The sequence below is a fragment of the Rhinolophus ferrumequinum genome, chromosome 6, assembly GCF_004115265.2.
Source record: "Rhinolophus ferrumequinum isolate MPI-CBG mRhiFer1 chromosome 6, mRhiFer1_v1.p, whole genome shotgun sequence".
In the NCBI taxonomy this organism is placed as follows: domain Eukaryota; kingdom Metazoa; phylum Chordata; class Mammalia; order Chiroptera; family Rhinolophidae; genus Rhinolophus; species Rhinolophus ferrumequinum.
Window position 1 is genome coordinate 20,545,977 of NC_046289.1, and position 14,488 is coordinate 20,560,464.

The 14,488-nt window shown below is 38.3% G+C and overlaps 1 protein-coding gene across 4 annotated transcripts in view; it reads right to left on the minus strand.

Annotated features, from left to right (window-relative positions):
* NRXN3 (neurexin 3) overlaps positions 1-14,488 on the minus strand; it is a 1,454,076-nt gene that overhangs the window by 918,395 nt on the left and 521,193 nt on the right. For all 4 annotated transcript variants that reach the window (XM_033107567.1, XM_033107569.1, XM_033107568.1 and 1 more), the window contains 2 exons: positions 14,143-14,346; positions 8,118-8,144 (listed from right to left, as the gene is read on the minus strand). In XM_033107567.1, coding sequence (XP_032963458.1) covers positions 8,118-8,144; positions 14,143-14,346 — 231 coding nt within the window. The remainder of the gene's footprint in view (positions 1-8,117; positions 8,145-14,142; positions 14,347-14,488) is intronic.

Here is a 14,488-nt window from a genome sequence, read left to right on the forward strand (position 1 = left end):
AGATCTCACAAGAAGAGGACGACTACTTTCTCCTCTTGGTGAAGTAGCCCTCTTTTCCCACCATGGTCTACATGAACTTGATTTTTAAACCCGTAACAGGAATTTGCCAAGGAACCTGAACAGACAATAATGTTCTCAGCCAAAAATCTATAACCTTGCCTCAAAAACTCTTATTCCTTTGATTCTATTTTTAGTTCCCGTTTAGATTATGCAAAATTGATATCAGAAGATATTAAAGTCACAAACATGCTGATATCACTGAATCAGATCTGTACATTTTAAAGATTACATTTTCATTGTAGAACACAATTAAGCTTTCATTAAAATGACATCAAGGTCCCAAACACAAACACAGAAGAACTCATGAAGTCAAAATATTTTTACGCGTTCTGGATTGACATCAGTATTTGTTTATCATAGTGCTCTGAGGGGGGAAAAAAATCCCAACGTGACCCAAAGACGGTCTCATCAACATCCTTATTGGTCATGTTATTGATGCAGAATTCAATGCAACTTGGATGGCCTTGGAAAGAGTTAGTATTGCCCCGAGTAACTGACTGCAGAAGGTGAGGATGCTCATTTCATAGACAGCTATTAAACCACCAGGTATGGATTTAAGATTACATAGTGATCCATTCTGGAACAGACACAGTTCTCAAAAGACCCTCTTTTCAGTGGCAGAACTATGACAGTGGTAACCGTCATCATCATCACCACAACCACATGCTTCGCATGTGTTATTTCCAGGTTCTCTTCTTCTCAAAGAGGTAAATACAGTAATTACGCCCATTTACAACTCAGGAAACTGAGACTTGAAGTAAATTGTCCAAAGACGCATAGTTCATTAGTGGTATTAGACCAGGGAAAGCCAGGCTATTTGGCTCTTGGTAATGGCACTAAAATGCCTCTGGATGCCAACATAGGTAAACAAGAATATAGGAGGAAAATCACACTAAAGTACTATCCCACATTCCCAGTTTTCTATCACACCCCTGTTTGCTAAAAAGGATTGACACAGAAAATGCTTCTATTGCATATTTTTATTAAAAGATTTCTGGTATAAATAGTCACCAAAATTTTGAATGACAATGGTTCCTACATATATTTGAAGAAGCAAAGGTATGGAAGAAAATGATATATGGGTGACAATGGGCTCTTGCTTGAATATGTGACAGCAATATTTTGAAGAGCTATTTTGAGAAAATGAAAAGTTTAATAATGCAATGTGTTTGGCAAGAGTGAGGAAAAATAAACATTCATATATTGCTGGTAGAAATGTAAATCTGTACAACCTCTGTGGAGTGCAGTTTGGCAGTATCTATCAATATTTGTAATGTACTTATCTGTTGACCTAGTAATTACACTTGTAGAAATTTATCCAATTGATATTCCTGTACATGCATTCAAAGATGAAGAAAAGTATACATTTTTTTTTTTTTTTTTACTTACAGTGGTTAAAATATAAGAAAATTCTAAATGTATGTAAGTAGGGGGCTGATTTAATCAAATGTGGTATCTCCATAAAATGCAATGTTATGTAGCTATTAAAAAGAATAAAGTAGACCTTTATATTCTTTCATGGAATAGCCTCGAAGACATTGTAAGTAAAAAAGGTAAGATTCAGAAGAATGTGTTAATATTGTGTCAAGAAAGAGAAGGAAGAAAAAGAGGGGAGGGGAATATGGTTATAAATATGTACTGTATATTCACAGATTATCTCTGAAAGAATATACAAAAATCACAAATTTGGTTGCCTCTGAGAAAGGGAATTTAATGACTTGGATTAAGGAGAAGAAGGAGAATTTTTACAACTTCGCAGTTTTTTCCATGTAGACTTTTTTATTTAAAAATAAAACCATTCTGAATTAATATTTATTCAGAAGAGTTTAATATGAAATGTTTAGGAAGCATTCTACTATTATACTCAAGTCTGGCTATTATTGATACTATTAATAAACTTACACTTGAGATGTTTCATATGTTATAAGAAATATAAAACATCCCACAGAAAACCAAAATTATTATCTTTTAGAAATCAGGTTTTGAGAAAAGTTGAAGCAGAGCATAATCATTTAGTATGGAAATACAAAGTCTCCGGTGTCATGGTAGTTTGTAGGTAATACATTATTATAAGCTCTGCTTTGTGATTTTCCATCTCCACTCAAACTCTACTAAGAAGAAAATGGCTGATAGTAATGGTTATCCAAATCTCGGAAGGGGATACCAAAGACAGTTCTGTAATTTCCTTCCCAGAAGACTTTTAACAATGAAGAAATCAGCATTCCTGGTTGACTTGAGGTAATTGTTTCTCTGTTAAAGGGAGGAGCCAAACAATTCAGCTCTGGGATTTCAAGATAAATGAGGCCTATAGATGAAGTCACATGTTCTGGTCCCATAAAAGGGGAAGATGGAGAAAAAGAAAGAGAAGAAAACCAAAATTTTAGTGTAACAAATCGCAGTTCACCAAGCTATGCCTAAATTATTATTAGGCAAGAGCCACCCTCATGATGTTGACTTTGCCAAAACAATAGAAATTGAGTATGCTTAGAAACTAAAGGCAGAGAAGCTAAGGCAACAGGCAAAAACCAGGCGCTAAGCAAGCAGGTGTGAGAGAAGGACTATTTAGTGAACACTAGTAGTCTTCGGAGGTATGATTTGGAGATACCACATCCTTTGACATCATTTTCTTATAGCTCCTATATTATCATGCACCTATGATGATTCAAAGATAACAGAATCTATAGGAAATGGACAAGATTACTAAAGCTATTCTCTGACACAAATGACTACATTGTGGCATTTGAGACTTTTAAGTTCAGTATATTTTTGTATGGGACTCTATTTCTTTTCTCCTGAGTCTAAGAAGAAAAAATGAACGTTGTTACACATAAATTAGTAAGTCTTCGAGTTCAAAGTAAATCCAGATGGGGGTTTCTAAATAATCAGGCCTATACCTAAATAATCAGGCATATACACAAACTCATATTTTCCACCTGATGTATACACCTTTTGGGGGGAAAGATTGAGAAAATGGCCACACACAAGAATGAGCCTCTGAGAGGAGAAAAAGATTAAAAAAAAAAACACGGGAAATTGATATTCATTAATATGTGTTCACTATATTCATTCATGCTATGCTCATATTTAATTACTATGAGTTCACTATGTTCAGTCAGGCCATACCGCACATGGCTTGAAAGGGACAGAATAAAGTAGGGGCTAGGAAATCACACGGCAGAGTCACCATCCGACTAGGTAAAAGACAGCACACCATTTTACAGACTCATTTGAGCAAGCACCCGTGAGACCAACAGGAAGTTCATACCTGTTTTCAGTACGGCATGCCTCTTAGGGTACTGGCCGCTTCGTGGAACTGGAACCACAGGAACAGGGGATTTCCTCCAGAAATTCTCCAGAAAGCACCCCTGTTTTCTTTAGTAGTGTTCCAGGTCACCCTGGAGTTCAAGTCACCGTGATGACTGCCAACTCTGTCGCTCTTTTGCAATTTAAAATTCCTAAGCTGGACATTTCCTTATTACATGTTCCTAAAGATTCCTGCCAGATGAATCAAACTCAGCAATATCACGATTCTACCAAAGACCCCGACTTGCGCACTCTCTACCGTGTTTCTCCGAAAATAAGACCTAGCCAGACCATCAGCTCTCATGCGTCTATTGGAGCAAAAATTAATATAAGACCCGGGCTTATTTTACTATAATATGAGACTGGGTCTTTAATATAATTAATATAATATAATATAATACCAGCTCTTACATTAATTTTTGCTCCAAAAGATGCATTAGAGCTGATGGTCGGGCTAGGTCTTATTTTCAGGGAAACAGGGTAATATGTTTGGAGATAGTAGCCAGAGAAGAATGCATGGCGTGGTACTCTTGGAGGATTTGGAAAGCAGGGGTGGTAGGATTTGGAATGAGTAATGAGAAGTATATCATAGATATTGTGGAGAAAGAGCGTATTGGAAAAGAGAAGTTAAGAAAGGTAGAAAGGCAGAGAAGCTGCTTAGAAAACTGTTTCTGTTCTTAGAAATCCTTGGCACGGAGCTGGGCCACAACCGCTAACAGAAGGGCTGGCCAACAATGCCAAAAGGAAGAGGCTTTTGTCTCAAAGTTACTGTCTTCTATCACGGTCAGCTGCTGTCCCTTTACACTGGAAGATCATTCTTTTACGTGCTTTTCTCTCCATTAAAAAGAGTGTCACACAACACTTGGAAATAGCCATGTTCCTGAACAAACAACATTTTGTCACAGATGAACAGGCCAAAAAAAAAAAAAAGATGATGTCATTTAGTATTTTACCAAACTGGCTATCTAAAAGAGAGGCAGTCCAAAAAGAATTATTGGAAAGTTTCATGAACTGATATTCAAACTTGGTTAAAGTTTAATTTAGTATATCCCTTCAAGGAAAAAAAGAAGCTCTGTTTTGAAATGTGAGCAATTACACCCTATGACTTCTATTAAAATGACAGTTGGAAACAAAGCTGAGGGGAACAAGGAAACTCTCTTCCTCTCAAACTCAGGCTGCAAATCAATCTTATTTCTGGTCCTCTCACAATCAACAATTGAACAAGAGGAAGGATCTGCACACCTATTACAGAAATAACTTGAGATTCTACAACAGATTGAACTATGAACTCTGAGAATGAGTCCTTGAAAAGAGGGGTTTAGAAGTTCTAATCAGCGGTCCCTTTTTTTCTCTCCTAATTTAGTTACATAATCTTCTCAAACGTTTCTACACAAGTACCAATAGTGCCAGGGGTAAAATAGAGAAGATATACAATAAGAAGAGTATGTCTTTGAATTCTTATGTTTCTTCTTAAAACATAAGAATGAGATTCACAAAGTAAGTAAGACTCATGCTTATTTGCATTCTTCTGCATATGTCACTTTGGTTTCAAGTTTTTACTCCAAATCAACAATTTAAAATACATCACATTTACATTGTGACTCTACATGACCCTGGTACACATCTACATACCTCAGCACTAATGGTATTAGATTAGTTTTAAGGTCTCATGCTTTGTTTTGTTTTGTTTTGTGTCTATTTAACTACTGTTTATCCAGTGGGCACTATGTATTCTTTTTCTAATGCTCTCACCAAAATCAACTTCCTTAGTATGATAAACGTTTATCATGAGAATTCAAAATTGATTTCCAAAATCCAGTCTTGTCTCCTTACCTAAATATTGAATTAAAACCAGGTGTATCTGTCCTATATTATGATCAAAGTTGGGAACACATCTTTGCTGACACGTTATTTCTTCTCAGTGATGATTTCGTGGCTCTAAACAGAAAAATCTTTTATCATATTTAGAAAGCCTGCTGGCATGTGTGTCCTGGAGAAGAGTCACTGTCTTCCCAGGAGAAAGAATTCTGGAACTTTTCTTAGGATGACTTTTCATGGCTGATCAGATGGAATATACAGAATTATTAGGTTGGTGCAAAAGTAATTGCAGTTTAAAAGGTTAAAAATAATGGCAAAAACCATGATTACTTTTGTACCAAACTAATAATTGCAAGATAAAGTGTGGATAAAGCACAAAAAGCAAGCCCTAATCTCTTGATCAAATAACTCCCTTAGTTCTCTGTTCTGCAAATAAGTCTCTGAAGCCAGATGCTAGATTCAAGTTTGGATGAGATTTTCTACTTTCATCTTCCCTTTCCATTTTACATCCTTCTGGAAACTAATGCAGAAGGAAAAGAGAAAGTTTTCCATAGATGTGCAATAAAATTTTTTTAACAAGCCAGACACACTTGACTAAAAACTATAATGATTCTGTTTATATGAAATGTCCAGAAAAGGCAAATTTATAGACACAAGGGCAGGTCAATAGTTGTCCAGGGCTAACGGTAGGAACAGGGGATTGAATACAAATGGACATAAGGGAAATTTGGAGGGTGAATGAAAATGTTCTAAAATGTGATTATGGTAATGTTTGGACAAATCTATAAATTTAATAAAAATCACTGAATTATAGGCTTATAATGGATAATTTTTGTGGTATGAAAACCATACCTCAATAAAGCTACTTAAAGAAAGAGAAAACTCCAGCCTTTGGAGAAAGAGGATATTTCAATTAGGCTTTTAATGATCTGAATATCATGAGACATGTCTGGCTAATTAGAAATGTTTAAACACAGTAAAACAGGACATTGCTTAATTTAATTGAAAGTGACGCCAAAACAAGCATAACATACTCTGCTTTAGGAAGTGATTGTTTATATAGGTTTTGTCCATTTCTCTTTGTGTGTGTTAAATCACATAAAACATTTTCCAAAAAAGTGAATTTGGATTTATTAGTTTGTCATCCTACTAATATATCTCCCAAGAAAGGTTAAACTAGCTAGCACTTGTAAACTATTTAATTTGATGGAATAAACAACTAACTGAAATGTAAAAATGGTATTATTTCCTTTTCTGCATTTGTTCCTATTAGGTCTCTGAGTATTAGGTCTCAGAGACCTTGACTTACAGACAGAGCCATGTCTGCAAGGAAACAGCAAAATGTCTGTTGGCCCGCACTTGCAGACAGAGCCAAACTTGTGATAACAGAAAACGCCACAAAACAGCTACTGGCTAGCAGGCAGTCAACATTTTCTGTCCAAACAATGCTACCATGTCAGCACAGTCCCTATAAAACCCTCCTCATCTCCTCTTTTGGGGCTTCAAGTCTCCTTTAGACATGCAGCCCGGGCTGTAGCGGTCTTTGCTCAGTCCGATACACTTTTCTCTCTTACAATAAAAACTTTCTTAACTTGCCTAACCATGCGCATTCCTTTACTGGTCGACCTATCAGTTCCTACAGAAAGACCCTAGCAAAGAAAGATGCAAAAATGGCAGAGATAATGCTCAGACTTATGTGTGCTGGATGCTGAACCAATCCAATTTTCCCTTCCTGGGTCCACAGGAAGACTACATTTCCCAGCTTCCTTTGCATTTGGGAGGGAATCATATCTAACAAATAAAATATGGCAGAAGTGATGCATGTCACCTCCAGGCAAGGCAATATAACATACTGTATAAGCATCCAAGCTCTTTTTAACTTCCCTATGGGTACAGCTGGACGTAAAGATCTCCAAGACCAACTCATGAAAAATCCTAGATCCCTGAATTACTTCTTTGAAGAAAGCGGATCAGGACAGCTGTCCAATTGGCATTGGACACTGCCTAAACAAGAAATAAACCTTTCTTTTGTTGAGGCATTGAAATTTTGGGATCGTTTATTATTGCTAATCACCCTAATTATCCTAGTTAGTTATTTAATTATCTGAACTAATGTTACATGCTATAGGATCCAAAGCATACTTCTTCCTTTCTTCCTTTTATCATCTAGGCTTATTCTTTCCCTTGTACCCATCCTTACTTTCTCTTCCTATGCCCCTACCTCATGGGATCCAGTTATAGTTCATTTCTAAGGCAGAGGAAGAAATATATGAGTAGTATTCAACCTGCATCTTATTACGACCCTTCTTCAAGCACTGAAATATTTGAATGGGTAAAATAAAAATAATAGGCTGCAATTCTTCTTTCTGAAGAGGCAGACTGTTTCTCAAGTCTTTGGTTAAAATGTTTCATTATGTACAAGAGCAGTGCTTTGCCCATTCTCTTAAAAACAAAAACAAAAACCAAAAAGCCCTATAGTAATAAATGCCAGGAAAGAAATGTCAGAGTTGGCAGCCACCTTCTGGGTCATGAACTTTGCTCTTGTTTTCTGAAGCTTTGGTAGTGGAAAAGTGCATTCCGGTTACTCTAAAGCTTTTTGTGTCTCCCACATCCCCCAAAGTTATCTCTCCCAAACAACAAATTACCAAGTCAATTCATTTTCAAGTTGTTTCATTATCCAGGTGCCCTTTCCTCCTTTTCTGCAGATAGAGCAAATGCAAGGAAAGAAGAGAGGACCTGCCCAATTCAGAAACCACACCCCAGGCCATTACCATCACCCCAAGCCTTCATCTTGTCAACCCCACTTCCTCCCAACTCCATAGTCAAAACATAAAATAATTCAAATCAAAAACAGCTCATAAAACAGTAAACAAAATAAAGTCAGTTTTTCTTTGCTTTTTTTTAAAGAACAAAATGAAACTTGAGGGAAAACTTACTGGAGTTACAGTTTATCCTGATACAGTCTAGATGGGGAAAAATAAATGAAAGATGAAATTGCATCCTTCAAGGTAACAGCTGCAGACATCCAAAAACAATCAGTCCACCCTTCCGGGGACAGACACACGCAAGAAATGTGGCCATTTTATATATATACAGTATGTACAAGTTTAAGGGTGGGTGTATATGTACAGTATATTACTTAGTAAAGTTGGATACATATATATATACACACACACATATATACACATATGTATAGAGATATATACTGGTATACATATATATCCACAATAGACACCAAGTATGCTTCTTTTTTCCCCCAAAATCTATTCATTTATAGAAAGTATTTTAAACTTGGACTTTGAAATATTAATTTTGTTAAACTTGGAAAATTGTTTAAAAATTTCCCCATCAAATGCAAGTTATAGTCTATTTCCTCCTACATTTGATTTTCTTAAAATTTATCTTTAGCATCAACACAATTTTTGTATTAGTATTCCAAAGACATATCACCAGTCTGACACTTTGTATCATTTTTTTTTAATTTGTCCATGGAGTTTCTCAGTGCAGTATTTAACCCTTTCTCTTTTTCTAAAAACAAACTCCCTCCACCCTCTCCTTAGGTTGGGCCCAAAATGCTATAGAAATTTGCGGAGGCAGGCTTGCCATTATCCTTAGAGAGAAGGAAAGGGTTAACACCACCTGGTCATTTCCTGTCATAAAATGGCCACTTGCAAACAGCTAACCGCACAAACACCCATCCCAGATTTTAGAGAGGTGGGGTCGGGTGTAGGGTAAAAGGAATTGAATGATGTGATCACAATCGGCTGTGTTCTCTGCTATTGTTTCAAAGGCTCCCATACCAACCCACTCATGAAGCCCATCTCCGTCTTCCTGCTCAAATGCTCAGACTAAATCAAGTGCCTACAGCATTCAAGGAGAAGGCGAGACAGGCACATGGGGAGGAGGCCTAGGTACCTTTGACATCCTACCTATTTCACTCTGCGATTCTGCATCTAGAGGAGAGAAAATTCTTTGTTTTCATTTTTTTAATGGGAAAGAAAGGGAAAAAAAGGGCGGCTGTTTTTCCAGTGCTGGTAACCAGACAAGGTATTCTGTGCCAGAAATCTATTCTTTTGTTACTATCTGTTTATAGGCATAGACACACAGCATAAAAGGGTTTGAGCAGAGTCAATGGATATTAGTAGGGGATTGGGCAGAACGGTTACAGAAATGTCTCGGGTTAACTGTTACTAAGCTATCTACTTGAACTTTTAAGTTTGGTTTATGATGGTGGGACTTCCAATTTGTTTAAAATGTAGAAGTAAAATGATAAAGGAAGAAAGTTACAGGAAACAAATACAGGCAGAAACTGTGCTCTTCTCCTATGTAAGTTCTAGAGAACTTGTCAAGGATAATGCCACCATTTCAATTTCCCAAAGTAAACCATTTTAAGTGAGCAACTTAAAAAGGAACTAGTGGCAAAGGACAGGGCAGAATGAAACTATGTGAAATCCGGACAGGAGCAATTTATAACACCCAGTCATTCTGAGTAAGGAGCGGGGAAGCTTATTTGTTCCCCAGAAGAACATCTCTTGCGAAAAATCTGGGTTTGGTTTCGTGCGGTTAGGTTTGTCATGTGTCGTCAACCGCAACAGAAAAGTGGGAGCAAACAGCCCTGGAGCAACTGGTACGATCACCGGGCAGAGGAGGCCACGCCCCTGGTGAGGGAGGGAGAGGGCAAGTAGGGAGGAAGGGGTGGGTGGGGCTTCAGCTACTGGTGGCAGCGACCATCACCCAAAGCCAGAGAAATGCCCCATCCTGATGTACTAAAGGGAGAAGGGAAACAGGTGTACGGTCATGCGAAAGAGAGAGGGAAAGAGAGAGAACGGGCCTGAAGCAACAAACCCAAGAGTGATAAACAAGGAGTGGTATTCTTCTTTGGTTTCTGTGTAGCAGAACATTTTATTCTCAGACCACCTGGTCTAGGGAGAGGAATTGGGTTGGGCTCGTCCTTCTGGCTTCACCCAAATGGTCTCATGAACTGAATGGTGTCTTTAAACCAACTTGAGGACTTGGAGCTTTCAAGGTGGCAGACAATTGGCTATTTTAAGTCAAGAAGTAAAGAATTATTTTGTTACTTTACCTAAAGAATAAGTGGTTCGAGGAGAAAAATCTACCCCAAGGGTGGTCTTGATAGCAAGGATGTATTTTTTAATGAAAAAGGAATCAGGGAAATTAGCTTGGGAAGGCTATTTCCTTTAGATCTTTCTTCAGTAGCAGCCAGATTTCTCTCTCCACCTTGGTATAGTGTTTGAGGGGTGTGTATGTGTGTGTGTGTGTGTGTGTGTGTGTGTGTGTGTGTGTGTTGTTCCTTTTGTTTGATTTAATTTTTTGTATTATCTTAGTAAATGAAGATAAATGATTATTTTCCAGATTGGAGAACTTTGGCTTGAACATGGAAGAGATGCATGTTTCTAGGAGATGTGTGTCTTCAGTGATGCATATAATAAACCGTAGTCAGCAAGTCCAAGTTTCCAGAGAGAGAACATCTGGAGAATTTGAGTGCAATTAACCAAACTGCATGGCACTCCCTATGAGCCTTCACCATTGAAGAAGGGTTCCAAGCGCTCTGCTGAGGGTTCTCAAGGGCTACCAATGAGGCTGCACCAATATTATTGACTTTTTTGCAGTTTAGCTCAATTCAAACTAGGCACTAAGAAAAGAGGAGATTCTCTCTGTGCAGGTTTAAAAGGTGACTATCATAAAAGCAGTTAGAAGTCATTAGACTGTCACATCGTTAATCAATAAGATTGATCTGTGGAGGTAACAGATTACCCATGCTGATCTAGCTTTTCAGAAACATGGGTTCGAGTCCCAGCTCTGCTACCAACTTTTTATGTGAGCTTTGAAAAGTTACATATGTCTTTCATTGTTTCACATCTGTAAAACTAAGCATAAAAATGCTTTCTTGATTTATCTCACAAAGTTATGATGGAATTAAAATAAGACAAGGATTTTTAAATCTTGAAATATACTGTAATAATAAAATAGTATTAGATCTCTTTAAGAGATCAAAATATGATTGATCAATAGCTAATGGCTTTTAAAAATGTGCTGTGTATTGCAGGACACTTCTCATGCCTGCTATTACCACAGCTGGCTATCTTTGGAAAACAAGGCCCAGTCTTCTTGACATTTAGGAGATACATTACATCAGAGAAAGACATACTAGACTTTTATATATCATGAGCTTATATGTGTGACCAATTTTAAATAAATTGCAATATCATTTGTGCCTGTGCTAGAAAAGAGGCACTGTTTAAATGGCAATTAGCTCTTGGGGAATGCATGTGAATGCAAGCTTTGCTTGGAAATGCTTTCTTCGATAACCATGAAAAGGGTAATTTGAACTCATGACGAGGAGAAAAAAACATTTACAAAGGGGTATGTTTTGGGGAGAGTTCAGAAGGCGAACCTTCACACAAAGCATGAATATGAAGAGTTGTGCATATACAAGCACAAGGCATTTAAGGTCAATAGGTTTGAAAGGAAGTTAAATAAATTCAAACCAGTAATTATGGTGAACAATTTCTCTGGGGCGGGGGGAAGAAGTCACAATTGCTTCGGGAGAAGCACAATACTCTCTAGGGAGGGGCTAGCTCTCTTTTGAGAACTATGTCTCTACTTATGAGGAGCTTGACATGATTGTGTGCCGAAAGGAGCCAATAGGCAAAGCAAAGTCTTTTTGAAAAGCACATCTCCCATATTTTAGCTGGAGTTTAAAATAGAAAAACAATGCTTCTAGGAATGCACATGGGATCGATGACGAACTCTGTGTGCGTGTGCGTGCGTGTGTGTGTGTGTGTGTGTGTGTGTAAGAGAGGAAGAGAATCTAGCTCCTTTAATCTACTACCCCCTCCCAGGGGCTGGCATACACCCCTCCCATTTTTAATCTACTCCCCCCTCCCATTTTTTCTTTTGAGACGTGAGACCCATCATAGTTGGCTTTCTAATCTTTACAAAACAACATCTTTAAAAAATTGTCTGTGTAAAGACAGAGTGTGCTTCCCCAGAACAGCACGGGGCTGAATCATTTTTATATCTAAGGCTCTCTCTTACTTTGAGATAGCTACAGAGTTAATTTTTTCTTCATCTGATCCTGTGAGCTATGAGGGCATAAGGTTTGGTCTCTTTTTTTTGTTTGTATTGATTTTTAAAATTTTTCTTTTACTGTTTTTCAGAGACGTAGACAATCTGCTACTGGTTGTTGGTTTTAGGTAACAGACTCTTTTGTTGGTTTGTTGAAAGCGGGGAGGATGGTATAGGGAAGGGAAGGCGAGAGGGGTAGGGGTATGCCAGCCCCTGCAGGCTGCTCTGTACGCTCTGTTCTCAGGGCTGTTTGCTATGCGGGCCGCAGGCTTTGGGCCTTTGAAGGGTTGAATACCATCTTTTGATTTACCATGGCTGATGGTGGGGAAGATTGGAAACTCAAGAACACAACAAATATCCAGCAAAAGAGAAAAACAAAGAACAAAACAAAATAACCAAACACACACGTACATAAACAAAAGAAAAACCAAGAGACATACTGACAACAGAAATCAAATGATGTTGGACAAGAAAAAGGGAATACTGTTGTAAAAGCTGCAAATTGGAAGAAAAGGAAGACATAACGAAACAAGCCACTGCTCAAAACAGTCCTCTGTGTCCTAGAGATTTTTAAGATTGTAGGATAGGCATTTTCCAAGTGTGACCAGTTGACCTGACAGCACATAAGACTGGTACGACTTCAAAACTCCACCTTCCCCCCAGGGTTTTATGTGGTCTTGCATCTGATACATTTGTCCGTCATGTCTTCTCCATACCCCTGACAAGCCATTCCACTGAAATCTTTACAAAGGAGCTCTGTATCCAAACATATTCTCCATATCCCCCCAAATTCATAAGCTTAGAAAGCTTAGACTAGCTATACACTCATCCTGTCAACACAGGGCATTGACTTTCTACTGAGTAGAAGCAGCAGGAATAAAGGGTTTTTCTTTTCTTCTTCTGTAAACCAAGAGGCCCCCAATCTCCATAGAAGATCAATTAGAATCCAGTCAAGAAGGCAGAAGCAGGAGAGAATGTGAGGCCATAAGCAGGGGAATTTCCAAATGATCTATTATAGGTAATTGCAGTGCAAGAACAGATCCTCTCTCAATAAAGCTACAGATTGGATATTGTCATAATTTTTCAACACTAAGCAAAAATAGGTATGTATCATATGCGGAGGTCAGAGTGACTGGTGAGTAACAGTGTGACAAAACAATCTTTATAAAAAGGTCTACTGAATGCTGCTTAAAAATGTCAGGAAGGAAAACAGGGACACGTATTAGTAGACACATTCTCCTTCCACATGTCAGAGACTCCAAACTTACAGAAGTATTTCTCCAGTGGGACAACAGAAACAATTTGACTTGTGCCCCCCACGAGAAAGTATAAGGGGATACCATGTCATTAAGGCCACCAAAATTCCCCATTTGAATAGTCATTGTGGAGCTAGAAACAATGCATGTCTCATCCTACCCACACAGCTTAGGTCTCTCCAATCCCACCCTTCCATTTGGCCTCCATTTCCTGCCCTATTCAAACCTCAGCTTTGACTGTTTTGAGTGGTGACCAAGGAGTTGGACTTAATGAAAATGTGATTGATCAAAAGATGGACCAAAGTAGCGTGTTTTACACAAAGCTAAACAGTTCCAAAAAACCAAGAAAGGAAACTTAGAAAACAAATAATCCAGTAAAAAAAAAATTAAAAATTAAAAACCACCACTGTCAGAAACCAGAAATTGACATCAAAACCTCATGCATAAACAAGGAGAAGGTGTTTGTTGCTGTTGGCTTTTATCCTTGGTCTATTAAACAAGAGGTGAGCAGCTAACTTTCAAGAAACAAACAAAGAATTCAATCAAACCAATGAAAATCAGAAAAGAAAGGGAAGACAAGCCCAAACAGAATGGCAGAGGGTACTTCATACGATACCTAAGTTAACCATCAGCTTGACTCGTCCCCCATCCAGCTCCAAACGCAGAGTGTCAGCCGAGTCCCTGGAGGTGGTAGCCACCAGCAGCCCATAAGCTCGCTGGGACATGAAGCGGAAGGACACGTCCTCTGCCTCGGTGTGCATGACCATGGGCATGATGACTTTCATGTACATGCTGCCATCGTAGCTCAAGATGGATGCCTCTGCAAAGGAGAACGGACGAGATTGTTAGGCTGAAAGACATCCGTTTCCCTTCGCTCCCAGCATAAGTAAAGTCGAATGCAGAAGGTACCACATTTGCAGACAGGTGACTCGTGCCTGCTAGAACTCCACTACCACTTTTAA